The sequence below is a fragment of the Pristiophorus japonicus genome, chromosome 15 (assembly GCF_044704955.1).
Source record: "Pristiophorus japonicus isolate sPriJap1 chromosome 15, sPriJap1.hap1, whole genome shotgun sequence".
Lineage (NCBI taxonomy): Eukaryota > Metazoa > Chordata > Chondrichthyes > Pristiophoridae > Pristiophorus > Pristiophorus japonicus.
In genome coordinates this window covers 31,849,500-31,863,241 of record NC_091991.1, presented here as the reverse complement: position 1 = coordinate 31,863,241, position 13,742 = coordinate 31,849,500, and the positions used below count along the sequence as shown (strand labels likewise).

Here is a 13,742-nt window from a genome sequence, read left to right as displayed (position 1 = left end):
TCCTATTCCCATGTTCCTTGCTGTGCAGATCCATCCAAACTGACTCGCCCATTTGTCACCTTTAGGAAAACCGCAGCCTATTCCGGGGAGCCACATTCCAGACTGAAGCAGTCGGCCTCTTTCCCGACCTCCGACTTGAAGAATTTGAACCTCTCTGATAAACATAACAAGGAGCGTTCCGTATCTACGCCCCCGCATGCCCGTCCACTGCCAGTCCCTCCGAAGGAAAAAACAGCCGCTTCCACTGTACCGAGAGCAAATCCTTATAGCTCGGCATCGACGGGACAGTTAGCAGCCAATCCGTATACCTCCCACAGAAATGCTAAGGAGCATCAATCTGATGCAAGTGACTCCAACCCAGAATCAGCCAAGAGGATAACCGGCCAATTCAAGCAAAGAGAATCGGAGCTTCATCTATATATTATGTCTATGTCTTCACTGATATTTCTCCATTTAAAAAGTGCATGGAATAATTATATGATTGTAAGTACAAGCGAGGGCCCACTCTGTATTGCTGTGTGTGTGCGTGTCATGTTCACCTTGGTTCATCTTGTCCTTTTTCAATGTTCTCCGCAGCACTCGACACTAATGCAGGATCCAGCCTATGCAAGAGTAAGTGCCCCATTATCTCCGGCTCGAGGTCCCAAAGCACACAGGTAACTGCCTCCCCCTCATTCCCACTTCTGGGGCTAGATTTTCGGCTTTGATGTCATCGGGGCGGTAACGACGACGGGGCGGTAAAGTGTGCGCCCAGGAACAGTTTGTGCCTCAGTTAGCAAAATTGGGCAGCTGGGCCCGGAGTCTGGGGCGCAGCGCTAAGTGAGACTTTGTGCACCTCTCTTAGCATGGGAAAATCCCGAGCTAAAGAGCCGGGCCAGGAGCGATCCAAGAGACGCCTGGGGAGAGTCCATTAATGACCTCTCTGCAGTCGGTATCATTGCATCGCCTGATTTCCCAGGCGGTCACTGCGGGGCGCGCTGCGGGGCGTACGGGTCGGGCTCAAGTCAAAACTCGCACCGGTGTCGCAACCAGGGGCCTTGCACACTGGGCGCGACTCTTCTGGGCAGTGCTGCTCCGCGCCACAAAACATAGAAACATAGAAAATAGGTACAGGAGTAGGCCATTCGGCCCTTCGAGCCTGCACTACCATTCAATATGATCATGGCTGATCATTCCCTCAGTACCCCTTTCCTGCTTTCTCTCCATACCCCCATGATCCCTTTAGCTGTAAGGGCCACATCTAACTCCCTTTTGAATATATCTAACGAACTGGCCTCAACAACTTTCTGTGGTAGAGAATTCCACAGGTTCACAATTCTCTGAGTGAAGATGTTTCTCCTCATCTCTGATCCTAAATGGCTTACCCCTTATCCTTGGACTGTGACCCCTGGTTCTGGACTTCCCCAACATCGGGAACATTCTTCCTGCATCTAACATGTCCAATGCCATCAGAATTTTATGTTTCTATGAGATCCCCTCTCATTCTTCTAAATTCCATTGAATATAAGCCTAGTCGATCCAGTCTTTCTTCTTATGTCAGTCCTGTCATCCTGGGAATCAGTCTGGTGAACCTTCGCTGTACTCCCTCAATATCAAGAATGTCCTTCCTCAGATTAGGAGACCAAAACTGAACACAATATTCAAGGTGTGGCCTCACCAAGGCCCTGTACAACTGCAGTAAGACCTCCCTGCTCCTATACTCAGATCCTCTCGCTATGAAGGCCAACATGCCATTTGCCGCCTTCACCGTCTGCTGTACCTGCATGCCAACTTTCAATGACTGTGATGTACCATGACACCCAGGTCTCGTTGCACCTCCCCTTTTTACTAATGTCACCATTCAGATAATATTCTGCCTTCCTGTTTTTACCACCAAAGTGGATAACCTCACATTTATCTACATTATACTGTATCTGCCTTGCATTTGCCCACTTACCTAACCTGTCCAAGTCCCCCTGCAGCCTCTTGGCATCCTCCTCACAGCTCACACTGCCACCCAGCTTATTGTCATCTGCAAACTTGGAGATATTACATTTAATACCTTTGTCTAAATCATTAATGTATATTCCGGACCCGAGTATCCCCGCGGGGCGCTGGAGGGTGATCGCCCGGCCAGGACACCTCATCGCCGCCCTTGCTGCCGCTCCGGGACGAAAACGGAGCGGAGAGGACCCAAACATCCAGCCCGTGCATGAGTTTTTTTTAAAAATAGACCGAAGAAACATGAATGGTGGAGATCTGAAATAACGCCCAAAGGTGCTGGAAATGTCAGTCGGCATCGACAAGGGAAAGATGGGTTCACGTTTCAGCTGGGGGGCGTAAATCACCACATTTACTTCAACCCTAGTTTGTCGAGGCCGAAACGAACCCATTATCAAACTGTCATTCTACGTACGTCTATCACTGTGTCCGTGAGAGTTGCGTATTAAGCACGGGCTTGGCTTTGAAACGTACTAGTGCATTTAATGCAATATAATATTGTGGCATTGACTTTGGGAGCTTCCCAAGTCATTCCTATCACCCTAGCTTAAAACAAAAAATGAAGTTTAAAATCTGAATTTAAAATGGAGTAATAAAATTAGCTGCTGTTGTTGTGATATGACACGGCAGAAATGCCCGTGCATTATGCCAATGAGCTGATCACAGGCAGATTTTTAACAGGAGGTGGTTGGTGAGGAGATGATAACATAAAAAGAAAGACTTGCATTTCTATAGCACCTTTCACGGCCACCGGATGTCCCAAAGTGCTTTACAATCTATAAAGTACTTTTTGGAGTGTAGTCACTGTTGTAATGTGGGAAACGTGACAGCCAATTTGTGCCCAGCAATCTCCCACAAACAGCAATGTGATAATGACCTGATAATCTGTTTTTTTTTTTAGTGATGTTGATTGAGGGTTAAATATTGGCCAGGACACTGGGGATAACTCCCCTGCTCCTCTTCAAAATAGTGCCATGGGATCTTTTACATCCAGCTAAGAGGGCAGGCGGGGCCTCTGTTTAACATCTCGTCCGAAAGACGGCACTTCCGACAGTGGAACGCTCCCTCAGCACTGCACTGGGAGTGTCAGCCTAGATTTTTATCCTTAAGTCTCTGGAGTGGGACCTGAACCCTCAACCTTTTGACTCAGAGGCGAGGGTACTACGCACTGAGCCACAGCTGACACCTCAAGAAATAGGAGCAGAAGTATGCCATTTTGACCCCTTCGAGTCTGCTCCACCATTCAATAAGATCATGATGTGGAGGGAGAGAATAGAGTGTATCGAAGGAGAGACACAGCCACTAAACCATAAGTCACTGATGGAGAAGGATAGAGCTGAATGCTTGGCCCACAGGTTTTCTAATTTCAGTCCATGAGGGAATACCAGGGGGGTGATCAAATTTTTTTTTTGTTCGTTTAACCAGAGCTGTGTATCTACAGAGGTAACTTGCCAATATCATTTCTGTTGCTGCATGTTTTGTTTTGGGTAGTTGGCTTTTGAAAGTCAAACTTGGAATCCCCAGGACTAACTCAATATTTGCAGGGTGACCCCATTGAGAAATGGTTGACAGGTTAGAAAGTTAAATTCTGAGGCCAGGTTGCATAAACTTAGCTTGCATTTCCTTGATATAGAAGATTGAAGGGTGATCTGATCGAGGTGTTTAAAATATTAAAAGGAATCGTTAGGGTAGACAGAGAGAAACTATTTTCTCTGGACTGGGGTAATGAAGAATGTGGGGACATAATGGGTCAATAATTTGCGGGCGGGAGGACATCTCCGACTAAAATTTTTTTTACGAAAGTACCTGGTGGTCCCGCAGGAACGAACAGTTGCTCTCTGAGGCCTAGATGCACAGCCCAGCGCAGAGGCCCACGCATCCCAGGAACGAATGGGCATTCTGGGATCACGTGGGCCTGGACCACCAATCACAATGTAGTATTCTCATTCATAGTAATGGGAGCTCCGAGTTCCCGTTCCTATCAATGAGAACACCCCTAAAATCAAATAAAACACAAACATAAATAAAAAGAACACTTCACTTTTTTAAAAGTACCTGTAATAGAAATTAAATCCAATTCAATGTTTAATTAAAAAAAAAATTTTTTTTGAATTAAATATTTTTTATTTTAATAGTGTTAAACATAAACCTACCTTAACGGGCAGGGTTTTAATATAAAAATAAGTAATAACATTTGTTTTTTTTCTATCTTTTAAAATTCTTACACAGGTTAAAGCAGGCCTTATGCTTGCTTTTACCAGGTGTAAGAGTTTGAAGGACATTCGCTGAGCAGGAGTTGGGCAAATAGCCCAAATCTCCGCCGCGAAGGCCCTTCTCCGGGGGATGCATGCGATCTGCAATTTTGACGGATCGCAAGTGCGGGGTTTCGGCGCATGCGCACTACACGCCTAAACCCGCAACTTGCGGGGTCTCTTCGGGCGCGTCCGCACATTGTACGCACCCGGAGAGGCCGCAATTTACAGCCCAATCTTAAAATTAGAGCTCGGCCATTCAGAGGTGAAAGCACTTTTTCCACACAAGGGGTAGTGGAAATCTTGAACTCTCTCATCCAACAGACTGTGGATACTGAAGGGCTATTGACATTTTCAAGACTGAGCGGGATAGATTTTTTGGGTAAGGGTATCGAGGGATATGGAGCAAAGGCGGAAAAATGGAGTTGCTCAGATCAGACATGGACTGATTGAGGCTTGAGGGGCTGAATAACCTACTCCTGCTACTGTAAAAAGCACTGGTCTATAAGAATAGGCCCAGAAGATCAAAGAGAAGTAACATGGAGAAGGAAGGATGAGAAATGGAAAGAGAGACAGGATGGGTTGGAACAAAGCAAGATTCTCAAGATTAGCTGTGTTGCTATAGGACGATGGAATATTAGGGCCAGGTACCTTTTCCCCTGCCGTCCTGTCTTCCCCTGCAGCCCCATAGTGAAGAGGAGAAATTCGGAGCAAGGGTTTGTCACCAGGATGTTCTAGTCCACCTAGCTGCCAGCCTGTAATGCCTTTATCAGTGGCCTGAGATCAGGCTGCTCACCTACCCTCTTAGTCCCAGATGGCCAGGGATGAGTAGATTTAAAGGGAAGGGAAAAAGTAACTGCTATGAGAAGAACCTGTATCCTCACACAAGAACAGAACTACAGAGGGAAACATAGAAATGAAAGAATTGAGTGGGTTGAACGAAGGCTGCCTTTTTAGATGAGGTGTGTAGGAGCGAAAACCTTAATCGGGGAAAAGTAATTTGGTAAAATTAAAACATAAAGCAAGAAAGGCTGAGAGAAAGGTTTAATGCGTTCATGGTAGAATAGCTGAATCCCACATTCCAGCAATTAGGCTGATTCACAGAACAATGGGTCTCACAAAGGCTAGGACTAAGGTCAGAGAAATTCTCTGAGGAGATAACACTTCTATGAGCACCCACAAGATTTATGTAGACAGCTCACAGAAATAATGAGCTTGAGGTCGCCATGTTCTAGTCACATGAGATAACAGAAAGAAGGCCTCTTTGAAATGAAATAGCCAGATGGATTTGTTAAGGACACAGTCTGAAAGCTAGCCTGGGAACACGTTCACAGAAATGTAACACAACCTATAGGGGGCTTTTCCCTAGCAACAGTAGCCATAACTTAATGTACCAATGAAATCATTAGAAATTATTGTAACCAATGAAATTAATGTAACTGTAATAACCAATGACATTGCTGTAACTGTATGAACCAATGTAGCAGGTGGCGGGGACTGGTGGCAAATAACCAATGGAACACTTCCCCTGCATAGTTTCACCATTTTGACTGTATTTCGACTGTATAAAATGTAACTGTGCAGCCTGTCCCACGAGACCGGCGATTAGAGCACTCAGTAGGGGTACTGATGCAACCGGTTCTCCCTTGATTAATCAGGTTTTAACAAAGTTCCTTTCTCTATGTACGGACCTTTGTGTAGAGTGTTATATTTTTAATACAGCATAACAAGGTGGAAAGGCCATTTAATATTTCTGATTAGGATTCTGACTGAGAGAATTAGAACGGTCCCCTCTGCTTTAGAATCATAGAGGAGATTTAATGGAGGTGTTCAAAGATCATGAAGGGTTTTGATAAATAAGGAGAAACACTTTCTGTGGCAGGAGGGACGGGAAACAGGGCAAAAGAACCAGAGGTGACACGAGGAATTTTTTTTTACGCAGCGAGTTGTTGTGATCAGGAATGCGCTGCCTGAAAGGGCGGTGGAAGCAGAATCAATAGTAACTTTCAAAAGGGAATTGGATAAACACTTGAGGGGAAAACATTTACAGGATTATGGGGACAGAGTGGGGCTAATTGCACAGCTCTTCCAAAGAGCGGGCATAGACACAATGGGCCGAATGGCTTCCTTCTATGCTGTATCATTCTGTTTCCTGGCTGGGAATAAGGAAACCGTTTAGACGATATTTTGATAATATAATTTTACATTTATATATAAAATACAATGACATGCCCAACATTTTCCACTTGAGTTCCTTACTGCAAACTCATATCTTAATCTTTCTTTGCTATGCTCATAGAATCATAGAATTGGTTACAGCACAGAAGGTCATTTGGCCCGTCGAACCCGTGCCGTGTCTCAGCTAGTCCCACGCCCCCACCCTTTCCCCGTAGCCCTGCATTTTTTTTTCCTTCAGATACTTGTCCAACTCCCTTTTGAAAGATAAGATTGAGTTTGCCTCCACCACCCTGTCAGGCAGTGCATCCCAGATCATAACCATTCGCTGTGTAAAAGGTTTTTCCTCATGTCGCCTTTGGTTCTGCTGCCAATCACCTTAAATCTGTGTCCTCTGGTTCTCCATCCTTCTGCCAATGGGAACAGTTTCTCGCTGTCTACTGTGTCCAGACGCCTCATGATTTTCAATGATGCGTTAACTTTGTTTGCCAGTTAAAACAACTGTATTTGATGAATGTACTGAAAGCCTTCTGTCCAGTCTATGACAAACTCGTTCCGTTCCAGTTCAGAGGAAATAAATAAGCTGTTCAATCAACTGAGTTCTGAGTTGCTTCACGGGAGCAGTACATTGGAAAGGACCTTCTCCCTGGTGCAGGAGCTGAAAACGGCAGCACGCAGGAACTTCACCATTAAAAAACTCTTCTGGAGGGTAAGTTTCTATTGGGGAGTTCATCATAGTTATACATAGATGTGAAATAAATAGTTCCATGTTAAAAATGCATTTTATAATCAGTACTGCGTATCTTATTGACCAAGACGGAAGGAGGCCATTTTGGCCCATTGTGTTTGCGCCGGCTGACCAAGAGCTACCCAGCCTAATCCCACTTTCCAGCTCTTGGTCCGTAGCCCTGTAGGTTACGGCACTTCAGGTGCACGTCCAAGTCCTTTTTAAATATGGTGAGGGTTTCTACCTCTACCACCCTTTCAGGCAGTGAGTTCCAGACCCCCACCACCCTCTGGGTGAAGACATTTCCCCTCATCTCTCCTCTGTACCTCCCCCCCAAATACTTTAAATCCATGCCCCCTGGTTGTTGACTCTCTGCCAAGGGAAACAGGTGTTTCCTATCCACTCTATCCAGGCCCCTCAAAATGTTATCTGCCCTATCATCTTCTTATATGGCTCGGTGTCAAATTTTGTTTTTTTGATAACGCTCCTGTGACGTGCCTTGGGACTTTTCATTATATGAAAGGCGCTATATCAATGTAAGTTGTTATTGCCTGTCAAGCCCTCCAGATGCCCCAGTGCATTTCACAGCCAACGAATTAGCTGGTGCAATCACTGTTGTCTTGTAAAGAAAGAACTTGCATTTATATAGTGCCTCTCACAACCTCAGGACCAAAGTGCTTTACAGTCAACTAAGTACTTTTTGAAGTGTAGTCATGGTTGTAATGTGGGAAACGCAGCAGCCAATTTGCGCACAGCAAGCTCCCGCACACAGCAATGTGATAATGACCAGATAATCTTTTTTTTTTTAAGTGATGTTGGCTGAGGGATAAATATTGGCCCAGGACACCAGGGATAACTCCACTGCTCTTCTTCAAAATGGTGCCATGATATCTTTTATGTCCACGAGAGAGAGCAGGCAGGGCCTCTGTTTAACGTCTCATCTGCAAGACGGCACCTCTGACATTGCAGCTCTCCCTCGGTACTAGCACCAGTGCAGAGGGTCAGCCTAGATTATGTGCCTGGAGTGGGACTTGAACCCGCACCCTTCTGACTCCGAGGCAAGAATGCTACCCACTGAGGCACGGCTTACACCTTTGACAAGCACAGATAAATAAGAGAACGTATTCATTTTGACATATTTGCATGTTACATTTTGTTTGCACTGTAGGTTTTTATTAAAGACTTTTGTTCTGTTTTGACTTGCCCACAGTCAAACGACTTGTATCCCTTTCTAATCGGCAAACTTCAGGAGTACTTGGCAGACTCAGAGGATCCAACTGCTCAGCAAGACAAGAGCAGAAGGGCAGACGAATTGCAGTAAGTCGTGTGTTTGTAGGGGTCTGAGCTCCAATACAAAGGGCCATTGTAAGTTGGAGGCCGAGCCAGGCTTCAAGCCACAGTGGCATCAAACTTTCCTTATTCTTGTCTGCAAACCATGGGTCACAATTGGGGTCAGAGTTAAAGGAACATTGTTTATCCATTTGGGCGTTTATTTTTAGGGTAAGCTTTGGTCCCAAGATAGGTTGCTCTGAAAACTCGCTCCAAAGTTGCTGTGTTGCACACCAGCAGGTTAGAGCTTCCAACAAAATAGTGCATCTGTTGCACAGAGAAGGTACAGGCTTTTTTTCAGGTGGCAGAACTGCTTCTTTTGTATGGTAATAGCAAAGCAAATCAGATGTCGATATCCAAGTTGGATATCCAGGCCAAAGCTTCCGGTGTAACAGCGTGGATATCTTGTAGGCTGCCTGCAAATTTCCTCTGAGGGCAGTGCTCGATGCTGTGCTGCAGGGTCTGATTAGGAGCTCCACAGTCGCATGATGGGGCTGCTTTAATCTTCCACCAATGGAGAAGGTGGCATGGGGGAGGGGGCTCCTCAGCTCTGTGAGGCACAGATTGGGAACCGGACAGAGTTAGGGAGAGAACCCTGGCCCACTCGTTCTTTGGCATTAAATGTTAGTGCTCCAACATTCAGCACCATCATACTGCCTAAGAAATATCAGCATGCCATAGAAGGAGTGCAACAAAGGTTCACCAGACTGATTCCTGCGATGGGGGGAATGTCCTATGAGGAGAGATTGCGTAGACTAGGTCTATATTCTCTAGAGTTTAGAAGAATGAGAGGTGCTGTCATTGAAACATACAAAATACTTACAGGGCTTGACAGGGTAAATGCAAGGAGGATGTTTCCTCTGGCTGGGGAGTCTAGAACCAGGGGTCACAGTCTCAGAATAAGAGGTCGGCTATTTCAGACTGAGAAGAGGAGAAATGTCTTCACTCAGAGGGTGGTGAATCTTTGGAATTCTCTACACCAGGTTGAGTATATGCAAGACAGAGATAGATAGATGGGGAATCAAGAGATATGAGGATAAGGTGGGAAAGTGGAGTTGAGGTAGAAGATCAGCCATGATCTTATTGAATGACAGAGCGGGCTCGAGGGGCCTACTCCTGCTCCTATTTCTTATGTTCTTATGAACATGTCACTATTTACAGAAATATGAATCTGAAATATTACTTTTTTTGTCTGCTTAGGTTATGCATTTTGATCATAGAGACATTAGGCGTAATGTTCAGGGAGACTGAAACAGAGACAACACGTCTGACTCTTCTGAATGCTAAACGGTACGTGTAGTACAAATAGTTCAACGAGATATTGTATCTAAATGGTTTAACAAAAGTGTATGTTCAAAATGAGTTTCCTAATGGAATTTCCACCACCTATAAGTCAGGAGTGTGATGGGATACTCTCCACTTGCCTGGATGAGTGCAGCTCCAACAACACTCAAGAAGCTCGACACCATCCAGGACAAAGCAGCCCGCTCGATCGGCACTCCATCCACCACCTTAAACATTCACTCCCTCCACCACCGGCGCACCGTGGCTGCAGTGTGTGCCATCTACCAGATGGACTGCAGAAACTCGTCACGGCTTCTTCGGCAGCACCTCCCAAACCCGCGACCTCTACCACCTAGAAAGACAAGGGCAGCAGGCGCATGGGAATCACCATCTCCAAGTTCCCCTCCAAGTCGCACACCATCCTGACTTGGAAATATATACCATTCTTTCATCGTTGCTGGGTCAAAATCCTGGAACTCCCTCCCTAACAGCACTGTGGGAGCACTTTCACCACACGGACTGCAGCGGTTCAAGAAGGTGCATCACCAGCACCTTCTCGAGGGCAATGAGGGAATGGGCATTAAATGCTGGCTCTGCCAGCGACGCCCACATCCTGTGAATGAATAAATAAAAAATTCCCCTCTTCATGATATGTATGTTGGAGGACGAAGAGAAGGGGCAACAGACCTTTTATGAAATCAGAAATATCTTTCAAGCTCTCTCAGGGCACTACGAAACCGGCTCTTTAGCACGAGATATTCAGTTGCTCACCTGGCCTAGCGCCCTGAGATAAGTGTGGAACACTTCCCTTCGCGCTCCACTCCACTCTCGGGGCACAACCACTGAATTTTTTGGCTGCCGTCGCAAACCATTTCCCGGTGCTAAATTTAGCGACCGCCCGACATTAGCGCATCAAAAAACTTCAACTGAATTTTCAACCCGATGTTTTTGTCAGACTAAACTTGACCTCATGGAAACTTCCAACATCTTGCATGGCGTGGGTATTTATAAAATGGCTAGTTTTTAAGACGAGTGCTCTTTTTTTCATTGGCTAGAGGTTTATCTGTCATCAACTTGCTGAAGATTTTAATCAGTGGACCACAAATTCCCAAGTCATCACGTGCAGTCGGTACCAGAGTGCCAGTTGAGTGCGAGATCTCAGCCAGCTCTCAAGATGTTGAGGTAAGCTTCTGTAGTCTTCAATCCTAAAACTCCATGAGATCTCTGCTCTTCTCCAATTCTGCTCTCTGGCACATCCCCGATCTTAATCGCGTCACCATCGGTGCCCATCCCTTCAGCTGCCTGGGCCCTAAGCTCTGGAACTCCCTCGCTAAACCTCTCCTCTTCTCTACTTCTCCTTTTAAGATGCTCCTTAAAAACCTACCTCTTTGACCAAGCATTTGGTCACCTGTCCTAATTTCTCCTTATGTGGCTCGGTGTCAAATTTTGACTGATTACGTTCCTGTGAAGCGCCTTGGGACGTTTAACTATGTTAAAGGCGCTATATAAATGCAAGGTCGGGGCCGCGCTGGATGCTGAGCCGCCACGCTGCTCCTCCGTTTAAGGACCTGCGGGAGACCATCAGCGGCAAGTCAGCGGGAGGGCGCCGGCTGTGAAGAGGGCAACTGGATTGGACGTCACCATAATCCAGGTCGCTGATTGGAGCGCGGGCAGATACAGCAGGAGCGGCGAGGTTGGGGTGAAGAAGCGGCGAGAGATTGCAGAGAGGCGTGAGTTCGGGTCCCAGCAGAGGCGAGTGCCCAGGGGTAACATGGGCCAGCCCACACTGCGATCAGAGCTGGTCTCCAGTCGTCTTGCTGGACCAAGACCTAGCTCTGTCAAACCTGTGTGGTGGCTGGTGTGCAAAGGCCACCACACTTTTTTAAAAAGTCCACGCACAGGCAGCTTCCACCCATCAACATGTAGCTCGGAACCTGGAATATTAGGTCCTTCACTGTAACACCTGTGAATTCATCCCTTTTTGGTTTTTGGTCATCCTCGATACGAGAGATCACCTGAGAAAGAAGAAAAGAATAACTGTAAGTTGTTTATGACGTGCACTGGGTGGAGTTGCCGTCCCTTTACGCCAGTAATATCAGCGCAGTCCGGGCAGAATCGGCTGAACCAGCGCAACAGATCGAGGAGTTTTAAACGTGAGTTACGCCCCAAACCATTCACGCTCGCGTTTCCGCGACCTTTTTACGCTGGTTCAAGTTCAGTTCAGCCAAATCAGGATACATATCAGGAAAGGATGAACAGGCTGGGTCTCTTTTCTCTTGGAAAAAGGAAGGCTGAGTGATGATCTAATACAGGACTTTAAAATTATGGAAGGTTTTGATAGAGTGGATACAGAGAGAATGTTTCCACTTGTGGGGAAGAGCATAACTAGAGGCCATCAATATAAGATAGTCATCAGGAAATCCAATAGGGAATTCAGAAGAAACTTATTTACCGCAAGAATGGTGAGAATGTGGAACTCGCTACCACAGGGAGTGGTTGAAGCGAATAGTATAGATGCATTTAAGGGGAGGCTGGACAAGTATATGAGGGAGATGGGAATAGAGGGTTATACTGAGGAAAACCGGGAGGAGGCTCGAGTGGAGCATAAACGCTGGCATGGACTGGTTGGGCCGAATGGCCTGTTTCCGTGCCGTATATCCTGTGGAATTCTATGTAAAATCAGGCCCCTCCCCCCGCCCAAGTTGACAATGCGAGATCCCACCGATTGCGCTGGCTCGGGAAGGCGCTTCAAACTGTACTCACTTTCTTAGACACAAAGGCACTTTTAAAAGTTTTTTCATATGAAACAATATTTAATTTACTAAGAAACTGACTAGTGTACACCAATGAAACTGTTAAATGGTTCAGTATAGTATTTTTTAAAGATATTTTCAGTGATTTTGAATCGGATTACTCACAGGTGGTGGACTGGACACTCTGATTAAAAATCCTTATTTTTTTTGTGATAAACCCATTTTCAGCAGTATTAATAAAAGTGGATCAGGTCACCACTCTTAGATACATAAGAAATAGGAGCAGCAATAGGCCATTCGACCCCTCGAGTCTGCTCCGCCATTTAATGAGATCATGGCTGATCTTCTACCACCATTCCACTTTCCTGCACTATCCCCATATCCCTTGATTCCCTTAGTATCCAAAAATCTATCGATCCCTGTCTTGAATATACTCAATGACTGAGCCTCCACGGCCCTCTGGGTTAGAGAATTCTAAAGATTCACCACCCTCTGAGTGAAGAATTTCTCCTCATCTCAGTCTGAAATAGCCGACCCTTTATCCTGAGACTGTGACCCCTGGTTCTAGACTCCATCAAGGAATACCTTTCAGGATGTGACTGCTGCCAACGACCCGGAAGCGGACTGCGCATGCGTGCTGCCAGTTCGTCACGGGAGCGGATTCGTTAGAAAAATAATTTTTAAATGCAGGGAGGGAGCGAGCTGCTTCAAAAATGCCAGGAGAGAGCGGGCCAGGGGAGAGCGGGCTGTGAGGAAAAACTGCCAGTCCGAAATGCCCTGTGGGGGGAAAAAAAACCTTCCGCTTCCAGATGAATGCTCAGTATGCGACTGCGCAACTTCCGGTCGTTGGCAGGAGTCACTCCGTACTTTTTAAAAGGAAAGAAAAAAAGAAACTATTGCGTTCTATTACGCTGCGCGACTGCGCTAGTTCAAGGAACATTTAATATCTGATTATACAAATGTTTTTTAGCAGAAACTTGACCAGTAACCTGATCATTAACCTAACCAGTGCAATTTCGAGCGTATTTTGGGCGCAATTTCCGTTTTGCGCCCAAAACAGAGACTCTGCTTTTTAATTACTTGCAGGGTAAGGATTTAAATGCTGTATTTAATGAGTGCCGTGTTCAGACGGTCTGGAAGATGAGAGCAGTACAATGTGCGACAGTGTACACGCAGATGGTAGACACGGCCTCTGTGCGGGAGTGACAGTGTGAGCTTGGGTTGTGAAGCTGCCTCTCGTGA

General features: G+C 46.0%; 1 protein-coding gene across 3 annotated transcripts in view; it reads left to right on the top strand.

The window, feature by feature from the left end:
* c15h12orf56 (chromosome 15 C12orf56 homolog) overlaps positions 1-13,742 on the top strand; it is a 113,328-nt gene that overhangs the window by 75,901 nt on the left and 23,685 nt on the right. For 2 of the 3 annotated variants that reach the window (XM_070900275.1, XM_070900276.1), the window contains 6 exons: positions 66-483; positions 577-656; positions 6,972-7,116; positions 8,345-8,451; positions 9,664-9,753; positions 10,803-10,929. In XM_070900275.1, the coding sequence (XP_070756376.1) occupies positions 66-483; positions 577-656; positions 6,972-7,116; positions 8,345-8,451; positions 9,664-9,753; positions 10,803-10,929 (967 nt within the window). The remainder of the gene's footprint in view (positions 1-65; positions 484-576; positions 657-6,971; positions 7,117-8,344; positions 8,452-9,663; positions 9,754-10,802; positions 10,930-13,742) is intronic. The other variant, XM_070900277.1, reaches the window with a different exon arrangement.